General features: G+C 35.2%; 4 protein-coding genes across 4 annotated transcripts; 1 reads left to right on the top strand and 3 right to left on the bottom strand.

The window, feature by feature from the left end:
* Positions 1-140: 140 nt before the first annotated feature.
* LOC133299846 (protein FAR1-RELATED SEQUENCE 5-like) lies at positions 141-1115 on the top strand. Its single transcript, XM_061499345.1, has one exon. It carries the CDS (start codon positions 141-143, stop codon positions 1113-1115), a length of 975 nt encoding a protein of 324 aa, XP_061355329.1.
* A 5020-nt stretch (positions 1116-6135) lies between these two features.
* LOC133299845 (protein FAR1-RELATED SEQUENCE 9-like) lies at positions 6136-7002 on the bottom strand. Its single transcript, XM_061499344.1, has 2 exons — positions 6882-7002; positions 6136-6803 (listed from the first exon to the last, which is right to left on the bottom strand). The coding sequence occupies exons 1-2, from the start codon at positions 7000-7002 to the stop codon at positions 6136-6138; spliced, it is 789 nt and encodes a 262-aa protein (XP_061355328.1).
* A 28-nt stretch (positions 7003-7030) lies between these two features.
* On the bottom strand, positions 7031-7912 carry LOC133299844 (protein FAR1-RELATED SEQUENCE 5-like). The gene has a single exon (XM_061499343.1). It carries the CDS (start codon positions 7910-7912, stop codon positions 7031-7033), a length of 882 nt encoding a protein of 293 aa, XP_061355327.1.
* Positions 7913-7991: 79 nt separating this feature from the next.
* Positions 7992-8363, bottom strand: LOC133299843 (protein FAR1-RELATED SEQUENCE 12-like). Its single transcript, XM_061499342.1, has one exon. The coding sequence runs from the start codon at positions 8361-8363 to the stop codon at positions 7992-7994; it is 372 nt and encodes a 123-aa protein (XP_061355326.1).
* Positions 8364-22651: the final 14288 nt, after the last annotated feature.

Genomic DNA, 22651 nt, shown 5'->3' with positions numbered 1-22651 from the left:
TACTGTGAGAAAATCAAAATATCGAAGATTGGCAGATGGAACCATAAGTCAGAGAACATATGTTTGTGGGAAAGAAGGATATAGAAAAGTGAAGGACCCTTCACATGTTAACAAGAAAAATAGAAAAGAATTGTCAAGCTATGATACGTTTTAACATTGAGAAGGATACTTGGATTGTTTCTAAGTTCATTGCAGATCATAATCATGATCTTGTGAAATCATGTGCACGAGCTATGTTAAGGTCACAAAGGCAATTGGATGAAGCACATGCTAACATGATTGAAGATATGGACAATGCTGGATTAAAACCATGTAGTGTGTATTCATATTTTGTTGAAGCTGCCGGAGGAGTTGAAAATGTTGGATTTTTAAAATCTGATTGTAATAATTTTTTACAAAGTAAAAGAAACAAGACCCTTGAAGCAGGAGATGCACAAAGTGTTATTAACCATTTTAAAAGTCTTCAAGCAAATGACTCATCCTTCCTCTATACAATGCAAGTGGATTGTGAAAATCGCATGAGTAATTTTTTTTGGAGTGATGGCATATCAAGGACAGATTATAATCACTTTGGAGATGTGGTAATTTTTGACACAACCTATAGAACAAACAAGTATAATATGGCATGTGCACCTTTCATAGGGGTAAATCATCATAAACAAAGTATTTTGTTTGGCTGCACTTTCTTATTGAACGAGACAACAGAGTCTTTCGTTTGGCTATTTGAATCATTTTTGGAAGCAATGAATGGGTTGCAACCTAAAACAATTTTCACTGATCTGTGTCAAGCAATGGCGAATGCTATTAAAAGAGTTCTTCCTGACTCTCAACATCGACTTTGCTTGTGGCATATTGGTCAAAATGCTGCTAAGCATCTTTCTTATTACTTGAGAAAATCTGATTTTAAGGTTCTATTTAATAGGTGTCTCTACAATTGTGGATCAGAGCAGGAGTTTGAAGAGGTTTGGTCTCATCTAGTCACAAAAGTTGATAATTCAAAATGCTCATGGTTGAAAAAAATTTATGAGTTACGAGCAAATTGGTGTCCGGCATTTAGTAAGAATTATTTCTCAGCTGGCATCTTATCAACACAAAGAAGTGAGGAGTATGAATAATGTTTTTCGTACTGTCACTTGCAAGACGATGTCTCTAACTCAATTTGTACTTCGTTATGAAAAAGTTTTGGAGCGTAGACGATGGTCAGAATTGCAAAAGGACTTTGAGTGCAATCAATCCGCACCTCCTAGAGTAAAAAAACTTGCAGGTATTAGAATCTTTATATGTGACAACTGAAAAAAATGAATGAAAATGGTATGGCTGAATTTTTTTTATTTTATTACAGGTATGGCTGAACAAGTTGCACGAGTATATACTCATGTTACTTTTGCAGAATTCTATGAAGAATTGTTTGAATATTTATGTGTGGCAATTGAAAAAATCAATGAAAATGACACTTGTTTTTGTTACAAGTTAGTTAAATCTGGTGATCAGAAGCAATATTTTGTGACATTTGAAAGTGCAAATTGCTCTATTGAATGTACTTGCAGAAAGTTTGAACCAGTTGGCCTCTTATGTCTTCAAGCACTGAAAGTACTTAACTTTCACAATATTTTTCAAATACCGTCTCAATATATCTTGAAGAGGTGGACAAAAAATGCTAAAGATGGTTTTAGTATAAGCAACAATGGCAAACAGGTTTGCAACAATGGTAAACAAGGAATAAATTCCCGTATGAGTCAAATAATGAAGAAAGCCATTTATTTTGCAACCAAAGGTGCATTGACAGATGAAACAATCAAAATGGCTGAAGATCACTTAGAGCATGGGATAAAAAGATTGGAATTGATTTTAAAAAATACTAGTGGTATGATTGATAAGACTGCAGTTGACTGTAAGACTAGTGATGAAGAGATAGATGAGCATAACACATTAAATTCAAAAAAAGTCTTAGATCCGCAACTTGTTCGAGCAAGGGGAGTTACAAATGCTAGACTCAAAAGTCAGCTGTAAAAGAAAAGGTGCAAGAGACATCAATCACAAGCTCTTGGTAAATCTCAAGATGCTAATACATCTAAATCTCTAAGACATAATCATGTTGATACAGGTACAATGAATCAATTAATTAGGATCATACTATTTATTTATTTATTTATACGTGATTTTATGATTATTGTTGTTATCTTCTTTTGTGACTTAGGAAAAGCTTCAAGTACGACAGCTAAAGATTCTAGCACCTCTTATATAGATCTATCAGCTTATGATTTTCCATATATCTCTCCATTGGCAAATGCTAATACAACTCCACCACCTTATTATTTTCCAAATGTCTCTCAAGTGACAAGTGTTAATACAACTGCTCCAGTTTTCTGTGTTCCATATATCTCTCAACTGCCATATACGCATGTATTATTATATAATAACATCTTATGATACTATTGTAGCTCCTGCAAATGATGACTGAAGATGTGCTTCATACTGGTTGTGATTTTATATCATAGAAGACTAACTTATTTCACTTTTTGGTTGCGAACTCATTTTTAGGATGAACATAACATAAGAGCTCATAGAAGTCCTGCAGGCTGACATGCAATATTTTAGAGGTGGTGGAAGCTGTCATGCAAGCTTTTTTGAATGGTAGGAGGTCATGCAAGTTGTCATGCAAGCTTTTTTTGAATGGTAGGATGTCTTGCAAGCTGTCATGGAAGTTTTTTTAGAATGGTATAAGGTTTAGCAAGCTGTCATGCAAGCTTTTTTGAATGGTAGGATGTCTTGCAAGCTGTCATGCAAGTATTTTTTGAATGGTCGGAGGTTTTGCAAGCTATCATGGAAGTTTTTTTGATTGGTAGATAGCTGTCATGCTAAACTGAACAGAGACAAGACATGATTTGTTTACATGTAAATGTTGCTAAAATGTCAGTTCATGCACATAACTTATACAGATAAATGATGACTAGAGATCTAGGAGATCTTTATTTATATATTTTTACATCTGCAAAAATGATATGACTGTGGGGTTGTCCAATTAAAATGAGGAATATCCCCAATTTCCCATATCCTTGGCTCCTTGGATACAAAATATTGGTTGGAAATTAAATTTAACAAAATTCATGTTGAATGGTGTCATATGCTGCATTTAAAAGGAAAATTCTAAGCTTCAATACTGTTACAAGATCCATTTATTGAACAATATGTCAAATGACATGTATTGTCTCCTTTGGAAGGTACCGTTCCTGCTCTCGGTTTAGGGAGACCGTACAGGAATACGTTTCTGAGTTCACCAGCGAGTTCGCTTCTTCTTCTTCTTATCTTGATTAACCAAAATTCATTCACTCGTTCGTGCTTTAATTGTGATTCGGTTGAATGAATTAATCTTCTTAATGTTTCGCAGGGCGAGCGATAAATGCCAGAAAGAAATTATATTTGAACATCAGCGGCGACGATTTACTTTGGGCTATGGCCACTCTTGGTTTCGAAGATTATATCGAACCTCTCAAGATCTACCTCGCCGCATACAGAGAGGTAATTTACATTTACATTTAATACAACATGCTGTTTTGGTTTGCTGCTGTTAAACTCTACTTTTCACTGATGTTTTTTTTTTCTTTTTCGTATGGATTTCTCGTTGGTCTATTGGGAATGTTGCAGATTGAGGTGATTATAAATAAATAGCTATTCCACTTTGTGATTGTTTGTGTGTAATGACACTTTTTCTAATGAGTTTTTATACATTATGGTTATGGCTTGTCAAATTGTGGTATGACAGGGTGATACCAAGGGTTCGGCCAAGGGTGGAGATGCATCTGCTAAGAAAGATGTTCATCCGTGTCCTAATCCTCAGGTGGAGAACATATATATATATATATATATATATATATATATATATATATATATATAGATATATATGAACTATGCCTGGTTGCATTGCTGTAAATATATTTAGAATACAATAGCATCTGATGTTGTAATATTTTGCTGTGGAATTGACAGTTTTCTCATCAAGGTTTCTTAGAGATTTCAGACCCCAACAATGATAAATTTTTGGACCTAACAATTCTTAATGGTGTGTTGCTGATTTTGATTGACATCAGCACTTCACTTTTGGTTGTGCATTTTGCCGTAATGATAAATGTTACTCCATATAGTGCATAGCAAAATCATGCCTTAATTCTAAACATTTCTGGTTGTAAATCCTTGGCTAGAGTAGTCTAACTGTCTTAAGCTCTAAGGCTATGTAATCCTCAAGATGTCTGATATACCTGAATGGCTACTTTGTAGTAATGACTTCAATTGCAAATATATTTGAATTGGTCAAACAAATGATACTTCCTTGTCTTCCAAGAATCAGACGGAAATATCACTGCATCTGTTTTGGAATTCCATATTGTACTGCCCTTTTTCTTTTCCATCATTGTGTTTTATTCCATTCTTATTATTGAATGAATACTCTTGTTGTCACTTTTTGGTTGCTGTGAGTTCTATATTATGGGTTGATCAACCTGACCATGTGTATATGATGGTGCATGTGCAACTGTTGGTTGGTTTGGCTCTTGCAGCAACTTGTTGGATGTTGATGTGAGCTTTAAAGTCAAATGTCCTTTATATGTTCTGCTTGTTCTAATTTTCTCCCTATTTTATATCAGATGAAAGATACTTGAATTTTCGTAGAGACTTGCTTTCCTTTGGAAAACTACAAAACTACAAGAATGATGGGATCATTCTACAATGCAGAAAAGATTTACCCACAAGTTCAAGATTTACATACAAGTTCAAGGAGATTGTAAATGTTGATCAGCCTACCACTAGCTATTGGAGCAGAATTTGTAGAATTTTTGTCTTGCTAGGTGTAGTATTTGGAGATTGATGTAAAAAAGAAGTTTTTCTTCCAAAAACATAATGTACCATTGTAATATGATTCAAAATCTTGTAACATTGTCCAATACATGTCATTTGACATATTGTTCAATAAATGGATCTTGTAACAGTATTGAAGCTTAGAATTTTCCTTTTAAATGCAGGATATGACACCATTCAACATGAATTTTGTTAAATTTAATTTCCAACCAATATTTTGTATCCAAGGAGCCAAGGATATGGGAAATTGGGGATATTCCTCATTTTAATTGGACAACCCCACAGTCATATCATTTTTGCAGATGTAAAAATATATAAATAAAGATCTCCTAGATCTCTAGTCATCATTTATCTGTATAAGTTATGTGCATGAACTGACATTTTAGCAACATTTACATATAAACAAATCATGTCTTGTCTCTGTTCAGTTTAGCATGACAGCTATCTACCAATCAAAAAAACTTCCATGATAGCTTGCAAAACCTCCGACCATTCAAAAAATACTTGCATGACAGCTTGCAAGACATCCTACCATTCAAAAAAGCTTGCATGACAGCTTGCTAAACCTTATACCATTCTAAAAAAACTTCCATGACAGCTTGCAAGACATCCTACCATTCAAAAAAAGCTTGCATGACAACTTGCATGACCTCCTACCATTCAAAAAAGCTTGCATGACAGCTTCCACCACCTCTAAAATATTGCATGTCAACCTCTATGCCTGCAGGACTTCTATGAGCTCTTATGTTATGTTCATCCTAAAAATGAGTTCGCAACCAAAAAGTGAAATAAGTTAGTCTTCTATGATATAAAATCACAACCAGTATGAAGCACATCTTCAGTCATCATTTGCAGGAGCTACAATAGTATCATAAGATGTTATTATATAATAATACATGCGTATATGGCAGTTGAGAGATATATGGAACACAGAAAACTGGAGCAGTTGTATTAACACTTGTCACTTGAGAGACATTTGGAAAATAATAAGGTGGTGGAGTTGTATTAGCATTTGCCAATGGAGAGATATATGGAAAATCATAAGCTGATAGATCTATATAAGAGGTGCTAGAATCTTTAGCTGTCGTACTTGAAGCTTTTCTAAGTCACAAAAGAAGATAACAACAATAATCATAAAATCACGTATAAATAAATAAATAGTATGATCCTAATTAATTGATTCATTGTACCTGTATCAACATGATTATGTCTTAGAGATTTAGATGTATTAGCATCTTGAGATTTACCAAGAGCTTGTGATTGATGTCTCTTGCACCTTTTCTTTTACAGCTGACTTTTGAGTCTAGCATTTGTAACTCCCCTTGCTCGAACAAGTTGCGGATCTAAGACTTTTTTTGAATTTAATGTGTTATGCTCATCTATCTCTTCATCACTAGTCTTACAGTCAACTGCAGTCTTATCAATCATACCACTAGTATTTTTTAAAATCAATTCCAATCTTTTTATCCCATGCTCTAAGTGATCTTCAGCCATTTTGATTGTTTCATCTGTCAATGCACCTTTGGTTGCAAAATAAATGGCTTTCTTCATTATTTGACTCATACGGGAATTTATTCCTTGTTTACCATTGTTGCAAACCTGTTTGCCATTGTTGCTTATACTAAAACCATCTTTAGCATTTTTTGTCCACCTCTTCAAGATATATTGAGACGGTATTTGAAAAATATTGTGAAAGTTAAGTACTTTCAGTGCTTGAAGACATAAGAGGCCAACTGGTTCAAACTTTCTGCAAGTACATTCAATAGAGCAATTTGCACTTTCAAATGTCACAAAATATTGCTTCTGATCACCAGATTTAACTAACTTGTAACAAAAACAAGTGTCATTTTCATTGATTTTTTCAATTGCCACACATAAATATTCAAACAATTCTTCATAGAATTCTGCAAAAGTAACATGAGTATATACTCGTGCAACTTGTTCAGCCATACCTGTAATAAAATAAAAAAAATTCAGCCATACCATTTTCATTCATTTTTTTCAGTTGTCACATATAAAGATTCTAATACCTGCAAGTTTTTTTACTCTAGGAGGTGCGGATTGATTGCACTCAAAGTCCTTTTGCAATTCTGACCATCGTCTACGCTCCAAAACTTTTTCATAACGAAGTACAAATTGAGTTAGAGACATCGTCTTGCAAGTGACAGTACGAAAAACATTATTCATACTCCTCACTTCTTTGTGTTGATAAGATGCCAGCTGAGAAATAATTCTTACTAAATGCCGGACACCAATTTGCTCGTAACTCATAAATTTTTTTCAACCATGAGCATTTTGAATTATCAACTTTTGTGACTAGATGAGACCAAACCTCTTCAAACTCCTGCTCTGATCCACAATTGTAGAGACACCTATTAAATAGAACCTTAAAATCAGATTTTCTCAAGTAATAAGAAAGATGCTTAGCAGCATTTTGACCAATATGCCACAAGCAAAGTCGATGTTGAGAGTCAGGAAGAACTCTTTTAATAGCATTCGCCATTGCTTGACACAGATCAGTGAAAATTGTTTTAGGTTGCAACCCATTCATTGCTTCCAAAAATGATTCAAATAGCCAAACGAAAGACTCTGTTGTCTCGTTCAATAAGAAAGTGCAGCCAAACAAAATACTTTGTTTATGATGATTTACCCCTATGAAAGGTGCACATGCCATATTATACTTGTTTGTTCTATAGGTTGTGTCAAAAATTACCACATCTCCAAAGTGATTATAATCTGTCCTTGATATGCCATCACTCCAAAAAAAATTACTCATGCGATTTTCACAATCCACTTGCATTGTATAGAGGAAGGATGAGTCATTTGCTTGAAGACTTTTAAAATGGTTAATAACACTTTGTGCATCTCCTGCTTCAAGGGTCTTGTTTCTTTTACTTTGTAAAAAATTATTACAATCAGATTTTAAAAATCCAACATTTTCAACTCCTCCGGCAGCTTCAACAAAATATGAATACACACTACATGGTTTTAATCCAGCATTGTCCATATCTTCAATCATGTTAGCATGTGCTTCATCCAATTGCCTTTGTGACCTTAACATAGCTCGTGCACATGATTTCACAAGATCATGATTATGATCTGCAATGAACTTAGAAACAATCCAAGTATCCTTCTCAATGTTAAAACGTATCATAGCTTGACAATTCTTTTCTATTTTTCTTGTTAACATGTGAAGGGTCCTTCACTTTTCTATATCCTTCTTTCCCACAAACATATGTTCTCTGACTTATGGTTCCATCTGCCAATCTTCGATATTTTGATTTTCTCACAGTAAAACCAACCAATTTAGCATATCCATTATAAAACTTATAAGCTTCATCTTCGTTGGAGAACATGATTCCAATTTTTGGTTCATATCCATCTTGATCCTTACTCACAACCACTGACATCTCTCTTTGTTCATCACCATATTCACTGTCAGAACTAAATGAAGACAACTTTGAATATATAAAATTATCCATTTCTTTTTCAGAAGTGCCTGTTTCCTCCATCTACAGAAATCCTACAAAAACATCACCATTTTACATAGTATAGATGACCAGAAAAGTCAAACTTAGGGTGAAAAATCGTTTAAACAAACAAGCATATTATAAAAATAAAAATCTAATTTAAATCAAAATTCCTCACCAAAGTTTGAACAACTCAAGCTAGTATAGGAATATAGCATTGAGAGGAACAACAGCTAACAGAATATATGAGTACCTATGCACTTCACATACAAACCTGCAGCACAAGGAGTCCCTAGCATTGTAAAACATTTCAGGCAAATAAACTGATGGCAATTAACTCCATACAAAACCCAAACAGTATACTTACAATTCCTGTATCATAACTTCATATCGGAAAGGCATTCCATAATAGAAATAAATTACAAGCATAAAAACAAGGAAAAGAATATAGAATGCTCGAATAGTCAGAACCTTAGCTTTATTGATGATAAATTTACAATATATATGGAAATTAAATTGGAAATAACAAAAGTTATTGCATAATCAAACAAGGAAAACAGTGATGCCATGAAAGATGCATAAGGTTAGCTTAAAATAAAAGATTACCATCCGAGAAAAGAGTTAGCTTAAAATAAAAACCAAAGGCTAAAACAACAAATGCTGCTATTTGTTTTTAATGATGAATTGAAAACCAAACTTTAAGTTCTGTAAAGCAAGGTTCATCCTATATAAAAGAAATCATAAAAAATGAATCTGACAAAGTTAACATGTAATTTGTGATAACTCACAGTTAGCTATTTTAATCACTGGTTAAATATTGATCGTAGATATGTTGTTCATAATCCAATATGAAGCACCAAAGTACAAAGGAGTTGAAAGGTAATGATTACCGGGCACAAAGGAAGACCCACAGGACTAAGGTTCACATTCGCTCTTGATGCACCAAAGTGGTAAATCGATAGCGGTAAATGCTGTGAGAAATGAGAAAAAAAAATTCCAACTAACAAGGATCACACTCACCTCTTACTCTTTGAAAGCTTTGGAAGTGAATAGAAAACAATGAGAGAGATGAGAAAGAAATCGAAAGCTTCATTTACAGAGTAATAGATGTGAGGCGGGAGTGAAAAATAGAAAGAAAAGGAGGGAAATGAAATAAAAAATTAAAAAACAAGCCACTATAGTGACGTGGATAAATGAATCTATGTGTAAGCTTTTTATTGGATGGACCATAGAAAGTTATATGTACCGGGACCGCTTAAAATTTTCTCCGATATCGGATGCGGTTTTTTTAATACCTTTTTTTTACTCGAAATAGAGATCATCAGTTGAGTCCTTTCTTGTATAAAAACTACATAAGTATATTTGGATTATAATATAGTAATTAATTTGAAATATAATAACGTTCTTAAAATTGATGGTAAAATAATGTGTGTTGAAATATTTTAGATATTTTTATTAATAGTATTTCAAAGGTGATTTTAATAAAATAATTTAGTTTGGATGATATAAACTAGCAATACTTTTAGACATAATTTTAATATAAAGGATATGAAAGAAATAATCATACAACACAACGAATAAAAAGAATTAAATAAAGGGGCATGATAAAAATATTTTAGCATTTGAATAGAAAAGCTAGTGATGAGGGGTGATGAGAGAATCAATTATTTTTCTCCCTTATTTCGTTCAAAAGAAGTAAAAATGTAAGCCATTATAAATTGATTAGTGATAAGGGGTGATTTGAATGAGGTTGAAATTTTAAAATTAAATTTGGTATAGTGATGAGAGATTTAGGTATGTTATATTAAGTTATTTGTTCAATTCCTATTTGTATAAAAAAAATAAACCTTAATGTTATCATTGTAAAAAACGTGAAAATGAAATATAAAAAAAAAAAAAAAACATTGAACTTGTTTTCGACGAAGTTAAGCATGCATATAACTTATTGTGACGATAAAACAAAATAGTTGTTAGAGTTTTGCTACATGTCCAAGACTCCAAATCTCGTGTTGGCTTACGAGTTATATAATAAAGGATAGCTTGGTTAGTTTATAGACATTTATGCGTGGGATCAACAACTCACTCAATGACTCATATATAAGGCTTATTTACCATATAGCCCAATAAAAGGTAATTCAAACATAATCTTAAATAATCAAAGGATATACATAAAAGATATCAATCTTAATACGACAATATTAAACATAGGTTTGGGCTGCTAGAAGAAGCACAAAAGGTCCAAAATTCTAATACCCACATGTAGACTCCATAAATAAGAGGTAAAGCCTATAGGTATGATATTCTCTCTATTACTGTTATGTTGTCACTGTGCACACACACCACCACATTGACAAAGTCATTCTTTATTCTCAGTGCTCACTAATATGTTAAACTCAAAGGTACTAATCCATAGATACCTTAGGGAGAGCATCTAGATCCAAGCTCACTAATATGTGGAGGTGGATCAACCGCAAAATCAGCTTGAGCAGAGGCTGATTATGACGTTGTTCATGTAAGTGAAGATGTTTCGGATACAAATTCTACACCCGCTCCTGTAGATAATTCTCAGAATTAGATAATAGCTCCTCAGCATCAACCTGCAGACGAGACTGCTCACGTTGCGCTTGTAGTAGATCTAGATACTCGCCTTGCACAGACCGCGTTTACTGCGATCATAAAGCGGATGGAGGAAGTGGAACAACGTAACAATCTTCAACGACAAGAAGATGTCATAAGGTTTTAGGAGATGGAAGAGCGTCTGATGCAGATAAGGAATATAGAACGAACTGGAGGCCAGATCCGACATGACAAAAATCGTGGAAGAGAAAGATCAGGGAGGTTCACGAACTGAGGAATACAGATGCTCAGATCTGAGTTAATACAGATTACAACCCGGATACTCTAATCCAGGGTGGAATTACTGAAGGACAAGGTGTGGTTAACACTGGTGGGATTTCAAATCCTAATAATCAGGTCCGAGTTGAGAACAATGAAGGTCGCAACTCAGATAATAATCACAATGTGAATATGATAGTTCCTACCCTGAATGCTGGATTAGGAAGGAATAAGGAGCATAATCGGGGTGATATGTATCACAACCGGGATATCCAGTTTCAATATAACCAGGAACAAATTCAAGGTCGTGTTGAAGCTGGTGCGTATAGGAAGAAATATAGTAAGGGACAATACGATAATAGTCCCTTTACTAGTGAGATTCTTAGTGCTCCATTCCCAGAGGATTTTGACTCGGCACACTTGCCAAGATATGATGGAAGCCAGGATCCACAAGTCTATATTAATGCCTTTGACACTTATATGTACATCAGAGGGATTGATGAGCCAATCATTTCCCGGATATTTGTCACAACTCTTACTGAAGCTGCACAAACATGGTTCTCAACTCTGTTTACAAATTCAATTGGATCTTTTGAAGATTTTGGAGAGAAGTTCTTTTTGAACTTTACGACAAGCAAAAAGCATCCAAAGTATGAGTTTGCAGTTGGAAAAATTCGGCAGCAACCTGGAGAGACTCTCCAAAATATTTGGACCGTTTTAAAGATACAGCATTACAAGTTCCGGGTTTGCAAGAAAATATTCATGTACATTTGATTGTAGTCGGCTTGGACGGTGCATCTCGTTTAGCAAAATCATAATATAAAGATACAGTGAGAACACTAGAAGAATTCAGAGCTCGGTCAAATAAGTATTTTCAGCTTGAGCAAATAAAGATTGCAAATGCATCAAGGGAGGAAATTAGGAACCGGGGTCCGAAAAGGATAAGTCCAGCTCCAAAGGAAAGAAACGGCCAAGAAATAAGAAGAAAGATTTATGAGGAAGAAACTCGGATGATAGATTCCGGGTAAAGAGATATAAGAGGTATACTCCCCTAAATGTACCCCAATTTCAAATATGGAGAGAAGTAGCAATGACCGAGATGAAGAAAGTAGAGCGACCTCGGCCCGTGTTCAACAAAGGAGGCTTGGATCAATCCAAGTTTTGCACATTTCATAATGGACCTAGGCACACTACAGATTAGTGCTGGGACCTTAGAGATACGGTGGAAAAATTCATTAGAGATGGCAAGTTGCAACAATATGTAATCAAGACTCAGGGATAGAAGAATAATAAACAAAAATCCAGAGGTCAGAGTAAAAGTAAGAGTTCGGTTCTTGAAAAGAAAAAGAAGGAAGATAAAGGAAATAAAGCAGACTCCAATGATGATGAATTTTCAGAAGCCGAGTTTGACTGTAATGTAATCCGTAGAGCTCTTGGTGGAGGAGGAGATACTGTAAGCGCAAGGAGAAAATACCTTAGAGTGGTGCTTTCGGTTAAGGATCGACCAAAGTTTAAGGAATATCTCATCAAACTGGATGCTCATATATTATATTTCACCAAAGAAGATTTGAAAGATGTAGTACTAGGACATGAAGATGGCTTGTTATTACGGGAACTTTGGTGAACTATCGAATTAAGAAGATCTTCGTAGATGCCGACAGTTGTGCTGATATTATCCTCTAGATGCTTTCAAGAGGATAAACTAAATGAGGAAGACCTCAAACCATATAAGACTATGTTGATAGCCTTTAATGGAGAGAACACACACCCTTAAAGGATACATAGATCTCATATTAACTATAGGAACGAAATAGGCGTTTAAGTCGAAACGAGTAAGATTCAATGTAGCCGACTTTCCCTCTCCATACAATGTAATCTTGGGAAGACCAACTCTTCATAAATGGATATGCTAGTTTCCACTAAGCATCAAAAGTTGAAGATGGTTAGCAATAAGAATGAGGTCATCACTATCCAGGGGGATCAAAAGGAATCACGACAATGTTACTTTAAAGTTGTTAAAGAGAATGAAGGAGGACATTTAACTCCACCTCGGATTCGTCCAGGGGATAAAGCTGGGAAGCAGGTGATGTAACACCTCCAAATTTCTAACAATTTTAACAATAATAAAATATTCTTATAATACATAAATTTTTAAAAAAGTAACATTTAATTATTTATTAAGATCTTATAACTATTGCGGAAGTTAATCTAAAATTAATTTGGGGAAATGTTACCGTTGCGCCTGTACAGGGACAATTGCAAGGCTAACTTTATTACATTCAAATAAAATCAAAGACTATATTTTTGTACACAATATTTAGGACTAGCTAGAAATTTCGAGTCGTTATTCTCACTGCTCACTACCAACCCCAACCTTTGCAACATGCAACACTGAATCTCTGCTCCCCAAAGGATCATTGCAGTCAAACAAACACAAACACAAACAGTCAGCAAAGCTGGTAATCCCAATCCAAAACAAAACGAGGATAATATAACTTAATATCAATCAAGACATTTTTTAAAAAATAATCAACTCAATCATATTCCAAATATGTCATTTATTCGTAACTCAAGCAATAATTCAGATATGTCATTTAATCATAACTCGAATCAAGTATCAATTTCATGTTTAAGATTATTTAGTTAATTTAGTGGGAAGAGAACCATGGTACACTCGAAAAATTCTGTCATTCTACCCCGTGACTCGGGAAACCCTGCCAGTCACAACTCATCAAATACTAGTATCCTAGGAAACCCTGCCAGATACCACTTTGAGAAAAACGGATACTATCTTTTCACATCATATAAATATCGGAGGCATAAAATTCAAAGGTTGTGTTCATCACTTTAGGAGGTACCATCTCAAAGCTATCCTCCCACTATTGATTTATTTCAAGCACATACAATCAAGAAAAACTCATTCTTATCTCAATTATCATATTTAAAAAAAATTCTTCTCAGAATATAAAAATTGCTCAAGAGCATCACAACTTTCCAAAAGAGTATAATAATTCAAATATTCAATATAAGGTCCAACTCATATTCATTATCATAATTCAATTATCTATTAGAGTAAAAATCCAAAAGCAACTATATTTCCTAACTTAAATATCTATCATAATCAAAATACTAAGATTATTCCCAAGCATATCGCACATAAGAAAATTCCTAAATATTGCACATAATCAATTTTTCTTAGGAATTAAAAAAAATAAAGACTCACATAATTATATAATTAATCTTATACTTTTCTAGGGTTAATCCCAATAAAATTCCCAAAAAAATATAAATAATTTTACAAATAATCATATTATTTGCTAGGGTTAAAATCCAAATAAGTTCCCAAATAATAATTTTACGAATAATCTCATTATTTTCTAGGGTTAAAATACAAATAAGTTCCCAAATAATATATAATAATTTTATAAATAATCATATAAATTTCTGGGTTGACCCCAATAAATTCCCAAATAAATAATTAATTTACTAATAACTAAAAGTCAGGGATTACGATAAACAGAACTATAATGCCCTAAGCATCAAGATTATAAATAAAAAATCATATAAGTTAAACTACGATTACCTAGGGATTAGGATTACATATAACAAATTCCATATAAAAATATAACCTAAGCAGGGATTAGGATTACGCATACCAAATTCCATATAAAAATATAACCTAAGAGTACATAAGGATTAAGATTACATCAAACCAAACACATAACTACCTAAAGATAAGGATTACATGCAAAAAATTTCATTTAATAGATAATCTACGATTTTTTAAAGATTAGGATTACCTGGTCTCCATATTTGCTAACCCTAAAAGGAAGAGTGATTTGAGTAGAGAAGCGGTTGGTAACCAAAGGAAAATAATGATTTGAGCAGAGAAGCGATTGATAACCAGAGGAAAATGATAAAATAAAAATAAATAAAATAAAATAAGATTTTGAAGTAAAAAAAGAGACTAGCAGATGAGAAGAAGATAAATACTGATGATTAGTTGGGGTTAGGCTAGGCCTCCATTTATAGCTGAAGTTTATGGCTCATACATGGGCTGGACTTCGTATAATTATTTTCTTTTTCTTAATTTCTTATGGATCAGAATATTGCTGACTCATCTTAATCTAATCACATACCATTCAAATGATCATAACATTAAATGCATAAATTACTCTATATGACCAATCAATTAATAATTCAAATGATTATTATCACAATTTATCATTAGTCTTAATAATATAAAATTATTATTAATATTATTAATTTATTATTATTATAAATTACTATTACTTTCCTGGGATATCACAGGTGATCTCCCAGCATCCAAACAAGCCAGTCAACATGGTTAAATTGGAAATGAGAGAAGAAGCTATCATCCCAAGACCCGAACTGGCTATTGAGTTAGAAGACCTTATCCCAAGTGATGAGCCTCGACAGTTTACCAAAATTGGCAAATTAATCAACTCAGATATAAAAGCCGAGTTAATAGAACTCTTGAAGAAGAACAAAGACGTTTTTGCGTGGAAGTCATTTGAGATTCTCGAGATTGATCCCAAATTCTGTTGTCATAAGCTGACAATATATTCTGGATCAACCCTAGTTGCAAAAAAGAAAATAAAGCTAGGACATGAAAGAATACAGGTTTCAGAGGAACATGTGAAGGAGCTCCTTGATGTCGGGTTCATAAGAGAGTTTCAATATCCTACATGGCTAACTAATGTAGTTATGATTAAAAAGCCTAGTGGGAAATGGAGGACCTGCACGGATTATACTGATATCAACAAAGTGCGTGCTAAAGATTCATACCCAATGCCCAACATAGATCAACTCATTGATAACTCAGTCGAGTTTTAGTTGTTATCCTTTATGGATGCATATTCTGACTATAATCAAATACCAATGTATCTAGAAGACCAAGAGAAGATGACCTTCATTTCTAAGAAAGCCAAATATTGTTATAATATAATGCCTTTGGGGTTGAAAAATTCAGGGGCCACAAATCAGAGGATGATGAACCGAGTATTTGAAGATCAACTCGACAAGAATGTGGAGGTTTATATAGATGATACGATTGTCAAATCAACAGATCCTGCAAGCCATGTTCAAGATTTGAATCAAACATTTGAGAAGCTTAGAGCTCATCGCATTCGGTTAAACCCGGTTAAATGAGCATTTGGAGTTCCAACTAGAAACTTTTTGGGATTTATATTAACCCACAGAGGGGTTGAAGTGAACCCGGATAAATACAAAGTTGTGCTAGACATGAAGGCCCCTAGAAACAAAAAGGAAGTTAAGCAATTAACGGGTAGATTGGCCGCCTTGACTAGATTCTTGCCTAAGTCAGCTGAGAATGCGCTCCCCTTCTTTAAGTTGTTAAAGAAAGAAGTTAAACATAGATGAAACTCGGATTCTGAGGCAGCATTTGAAAAAATAAGAGATGTCTAGCTGCACCACCAATTCTATCAAAATCAGAACCAGGAGAGGTCTTGATCTTATATCTGGCTGTTGGAGAAGAAGTGATAAATGCTGTGTTGGTGAGAGACAGATAAAGGCCAAAAGTCAATATACTTTGTTAGTAGGGCTCTTCAGGGCCCTGAATTGAGGTATCAAAAGTTAGAGAAGGTGGCATTTGTCTTACTCACCATAGCAAGAAGACTACGATCATATTTGTAAGGACGTCAATTTGTAGTCAGAACTAACCATCTAATACGACAGGTGTTGCACAAGCCGGATTTGGCTGGAAGGATGACTAACTGGGCAATAGAGCTTCCTGAATATGATATAACCTATGAGGCTTGGCATTCCATTAAGTCCAAAGCGCTAGTCGACTTCATAATGGAGCTCACTCCATTTGATGGAGGAAGTGCTAAGAAAGACGATACGTGGAAAGTTGATGTGATGGTTCATCAAATAATAAAGGGAGTGGAGTTGGGATCACAGTTGAAAGTCAAGAAGGTGTTTCAATAGAATACTCCATATATTTGAACTTTTCAACTTCAAATAACCAAGAAGAATATGAAGCCTTGGTAGCTGGTTTGATGCAGGTAAATGAGCGTGGGGTAAAGAGTTAAAGTCTTCGATGATTCCTAGCTTGTCACTTAACAAGTTGATGGGAAAAATCAAGCTAAGGGTCCTCTGTTTATGAAATATTTAAATAGAGTGAAAGAAATCATATCCAAATTTGATGAAGTCATGATCACTCATATTCCTCGAGGAGAGAACAATAGAAATGATATTCTGTCCAAATTGGCAAGTACAAAGAACTCCGGTAATCACAAAATTATGGTTCAACAAAGCATAGTGGAGCCGAGTTGTGTGATAGTTGTTTCATCGTCAGAAGATCAGAGGCAGCCAATTGTTGCTTATTTGGAAAGAGGAACTTTTCCAGAGGATTTAATAAAATCCAAGAAATTAATCCGAGAGTTAATCATGTATACCATGGTAGAGGATCAATTATATAGAAAAGGTTTGTATTCTCCAATAGTGAAGTGCTCCAGAAGAAGCCGAATATGTCTTGGCCCAAATACACGAAGGAACTAATAGTCAACACGTGGGAGCGAAAGCCCTAACTCAAAAAGCTCTTCGAGCAGGGTATTATTAATCAACCATGGAAGCTGATGCGAAATATCATTTAAAGAAATGTAGGAGTTGTCAAAAGCATGCCAGGATGATACTTTCTCCTCCAGAGAAATTGAAGTATATCTCGGCTCCATGACCCTTTTATAAATGGAGAATGGACTTGCTGGGACCATTTAAAGCGACTAAATGGCAGTTACGGTGGTTGATTATAGTTGTGGTTTATTTCACAAAATGGATAGAAATTGAACTAGTCACTGCTATTACCTCGGCTCCATGACCCTTTTATAAATGGAGAATGGACTTGCTGGGACCATTTAAAGCAACTAAATGGCAGTTACGGTGGTTGATTATAGTTGTGGATTATTTCACAAAATAGAAATTGAATCGGTCACTGTTATTTCCTCGACTAAAGTTCAAAGATTTTTTGAAAGAAATTTTATTTCTAAATTTGGAATTCCAGCCGAGATAGTCACAGATAATGGAATAGATGAAGTTAGAGTCACAACACATTGCCGAGATGTGGCAACCAAACAATTGATAAAAGTCAGATATAATAGAAAAGTAAGACCAAGATCATTTGAAAAAGATGATATGGTGCTTCGAAGAGTAGATATTGCAAAAAAAAATGCTAAATATGGGAAGTTAGCTGCAAAATGGGAAGGCCCTTACCGGATAAAAGAGAAACTCTATGAAGAAGCTTACATTCTAGAAACTCTAGAAGAAAAGCCTATCAAGAGAACATGGAACGCGGACAAACTGAAGATGTATTACAGTTAAGATATGAGATCCATGAAAAGGCTATTTTGAATATCTTTTCAATTTCTAGGTGAATTGTTTTTGTTTTATAGAGATTGTCTAAAGTCGACTATATCGGCAAAATCATGTAATCAATATTTTCAATTTGAATAAATGATAAATTCTTCATTGATATTTATCCTTGTGATTATGATGCATCAATATACAGATTCAAGATAAAGATGTGATTTGCGATATGCCTCTGGCAATTGTAGTTTTTCAAGTTAAAATTGATAAGAATTGAGTCATAAAAGAGAAACTTATATACATATTTGCTTATTATATTGATTCTTTCTATGTCAATGATATTTCTAACCTATTGATTCTGTTTATACAGGAAAAAGAAGTGAAAATTACAAAGTGTAAAAAGCCTGTTGACGCGACTCCACACTGGTGTAGCACAGTACAAGTTCCAGCAACATGGCGCGAAATGGCTCCACACTGGCGCCAAGTAGCACCAGTTTACGAACTGTGCAGCGGACTCTTCGAAGTGGCGCCAACTGGCGCCACACCGGCGCCAAGTAGCGTCGGTTTCTTGAAGAATTCCAAATTTTTCACAGAGAAGCCGCGCCCAGTACGGCGCCCACTGGCGCCACAACGGCGCCCACTGGCGCCGGTTTCCAAACACTGACGCGGTCTTGTGCAAGCAGCGCCTACTAGCGCCATACTGGCGCCGATTTTTGAACACTCATGATTTTGGGCAGAAGCACTGCGCTGGCTAGCGCCACACCGGCGCCAACGGGCGCCGGTTTAGAGAAACAAAGTCTGCCTTTTCGTCCGTGTTTTATGAAGGGAATTTTGGAAGAATGAAAGAGACTTATAAATAGGATCCCCCGGACAAAATTAGGTATCCAGACCTATTCTATTGAAGAGAGACGACAGTGGTGCTCAGAGAGGATTCTGGAGATCAAGTTCATCTTCTTTTTCTTCTTGTAATTTACCAGGTTTTATGAATATTGAATATTTAGCCATGATAATGGTTGGCTAGTTTAGTTTTTATTGTAGTTAGGGTCACAAACCCTATGTGAACCCTTGTTACGACGGATTGATTTATGGTTTTTCTTTTATATAATTATCTTTATCTTTACCTTGTGCGTAATTATATCTTCTTTATTGGAATTGATCAATCTAATAGTTGAGGATAGTTTGGGGTTAGAACCCCAGATAGGAATATTGGGGTTTTGACCTTGAAAGGGGGTAGGATAACAATTCATATGCGTACTAGGAATAGACGTATGTTAATTGCATATGCTTTAATTATCGTGTTCATTGCTTAATTTTCATGAGGGTTACTAAGGGATTAGGATTCCAATTGAGGTTAAAGGGTTAAATTGCCAAGGGATTGGAATTTAACTAATTAATTCTAGATGATAATTATCTGAGTATTTATATAAATAAGTATTTTTAAATCAATCCAAAGTAAGAAGTGGGGATCTTATGGTGAGTGCACTCTAGCTACAATGCTTTTCTCATATTTTCACAAATCAATTCTCATTTTTATTGTTTTATTTCTCATAACAAAAAGCCAAAAACAAGTCTTTATTTTCAGTTCTCACTTTTATACAAATCGAAAATATTTGTCACAAACTATTTGAACTCTTCCATTCTTGAAAGAACGATTATTTGATAAATGATCACAATCCCTGTGGAGACGAACTTTTCTTATCATTATATTACTTGTGTAATCGGTATACTTGTCGGTGAGCATCAAGTTTTTGGCGCCGTTGCCGGGGATTGGCGTTTCTTATATCAATTAATTTTGATTTTTAAGATTGGATTTTATTTTTATTTTTGATTTCTGTGTGATATTTGAACATTGCTACTAATCTCTTTTCTGAGTTGTATGCGAGGTAAAAAGCCAGAATTTCCACTTGATTTGGAGATTACAAAGACTGAAAAGAGATACAGAAAACTTGCTGGGAAGAAGCTTGCATTCAACGAGTTAAGGATTCTGTCTGAAGAAACACACACCATGGCAGGGAAAAATAAAGAAGATAATCCACTCATGGATACTATCTTGATTCCATCGTTCAACAGGCCCAACGCGAGTATTGTTCAGCCAAACATCGCCAACAATTGGGAGCTCAAGTCTTCCCATATTCAATTGGTGGAGAGAGCTCAGTTTGGAGGAGAGGAGAGTGAAGACCCTCACTGATTTATTGACAGATTCTTGAGGATCTGTGACTCAACCAAACACCCTCAGGTGTCTAATGATGCAATCCGGTTGAGGTTGTTCCCTTTTGCTCTTAAGGGAAAGGGTCTTAGTTGGTTGGAAAGGCAGCCTGCAACAAGCATTCCTACATGGGATGATTTGTCTCAGAAGTTCTTTGCTGAGTTCTTCTCAATGGAGAGGTACAACCATATGGTGAATGATATCACCAATTTCACTCAATCTGAGGGTGAATCAATGTGCGTAGCATGGAACCGGTTCAAGTATTTAATGAGGAGGTGTCCTCACTATAACTTGACTGCTGGTAATCAGGTTAGAATCTTCTTCAATGGTTGCAAACCTGAGGTGAGGATGGTGTTGAATGGTGCAGCAGGTGGCACGATCAAATCCCTAAGAGCAAATGAGACTCTTGAGTTGATCGAAAGGATGGCTGCGAATGAAAATGAAGTGTTGTCTGCAAAGCCTAAGAGAGGTATCCTTCAGCTAGAAGGTAATGATGTGGTGCTGCCTGAAAACAAATTATTATCTCAGCAGATAGCAAACTTGACCTCAAGGCTTGATAAGATGCAGCTCGCTGGTGTTCAGGCTCAAACTGTTGCTGCTGTATGTGAATATTGTCAGGGCAACCACGAATCTAATGAATATTCTTCTTTGCTGGCTTCGGATTCACCTCAACAAATGCAAGTGAATGACATTTGGTATGATCAGAGACCTCAGCAGCAAAATGTTCAAAGAGGTCAAAATTTTGCTGCTGGAGGTAGTAATTATCACCGAAAGATTCAAGGCACAGGTCTTGATTTCAATTCAAACAACTACTTGCAGCCTCCACCAATCCAAACCAAGGAACCTTCTGATTTGGAAAGGTTAGTTGGACAAATGGCTCAACATTCCAATGCCTTCATGGAAGAGACTAGGGCCAATAACAAAAACACCAATGCTTCTATCAGAAATTTGGAGAATCAAATTGGCCAGCTGGCTAAGCAAATTGTTGATAGAACTCCAGGTACCTTCCCTAGTAACACAGTTACTAATCCGAGAGAAGATTGTATGGTCATCACAACCAGAAGTGGTAAAGTACTGCCATCTTCGGAGGTTGAAGAGAAGCTGGATCCTGCAGGAAAACCTGAAAAAAAGTAAGAAACCTGCTGAAGTGGTGAAGCCAGCTGAAAAAGAAAAAGCAAAAGAGAAATTTGAGTTGAGTCCTGAATATGTGAGAGCCATGGCACCTTATCCGGAAAGATTCAAGAAAGATGCCCAGAAACAACATTATGAAAGGTTCCTGGATATATTCAGAAAGCTTCACATTAATATTCCATTTGCTGAAGCCTTGGCTAATATGCCCAATTATGCCAAGTTTATGAAGGACCTTTTGTCAAGAAAACACAAGTTGCAGGAATGCCAAACGGTGACACTCACTGAGGAGTGTAGTGCTATTATTACAAAAAAGTTCTGCCTAAGCGTCATTATCCAGGGAGCTTCAACATTCCAATTGCTATTGGTAATACTGATGTCGGCAAAGCCTTGTGTGATCTTGGGGAAAGTATAAATCTGATGCCCTTGTCCGTGTATAAATCGTTGGGGATATCTGAGCTTAAACCTACTATGGTTTACTTGCAACTCGCTGACAAATCTTTAAGGAAACCTAGTGGTATAATTGAATATGTTCTTGTGAAAGTGGACAAGTTTATCTTTCCGGTAGATTTTGTAGTGTTGGACATGGAAGGGGGAACTGGGATGCCTCTTTTGCTGGGTAGACCTTTCTTGGCCACTGCTCGGGCCATGATTGATGTTGAAAATGGAAAGCTTGAGTTAAGGATAAATAATAAGACAATTACAATCAACGTCTTTGACTCTATGAAACAATCTTCTGACATAGGCGATTGTTGTAAACTGGATGTTTTAGAGTAAGTGGGGAAAGAAGAAAAATCTTCTAGTCAAGAGATTGATG

This window comes from Gastrolobium bilobum, unplaced genomic scaffold (assembly GCF_033153095.1).
Source record: "Gastrolobium bilobum isolate Gb01-03AN ecotype WA unplaced genomic scaffold, APGP_CSIRO_Gbil_v1 utg47698, whole genome shotgun sequence".
Taxonomy (NCBI): Eukaryota; Viridiplantae; Streptophyta; class Magnoliopsida; order Fabales; family Fabaceae; genus Gastrolobium; species Gastrolobium bilobum.
The sequence above is the reverse complement of the archived record's forward strand: the minus strand, read 5'-3'. Positions and strand labels throughout refer to the sequence as shown.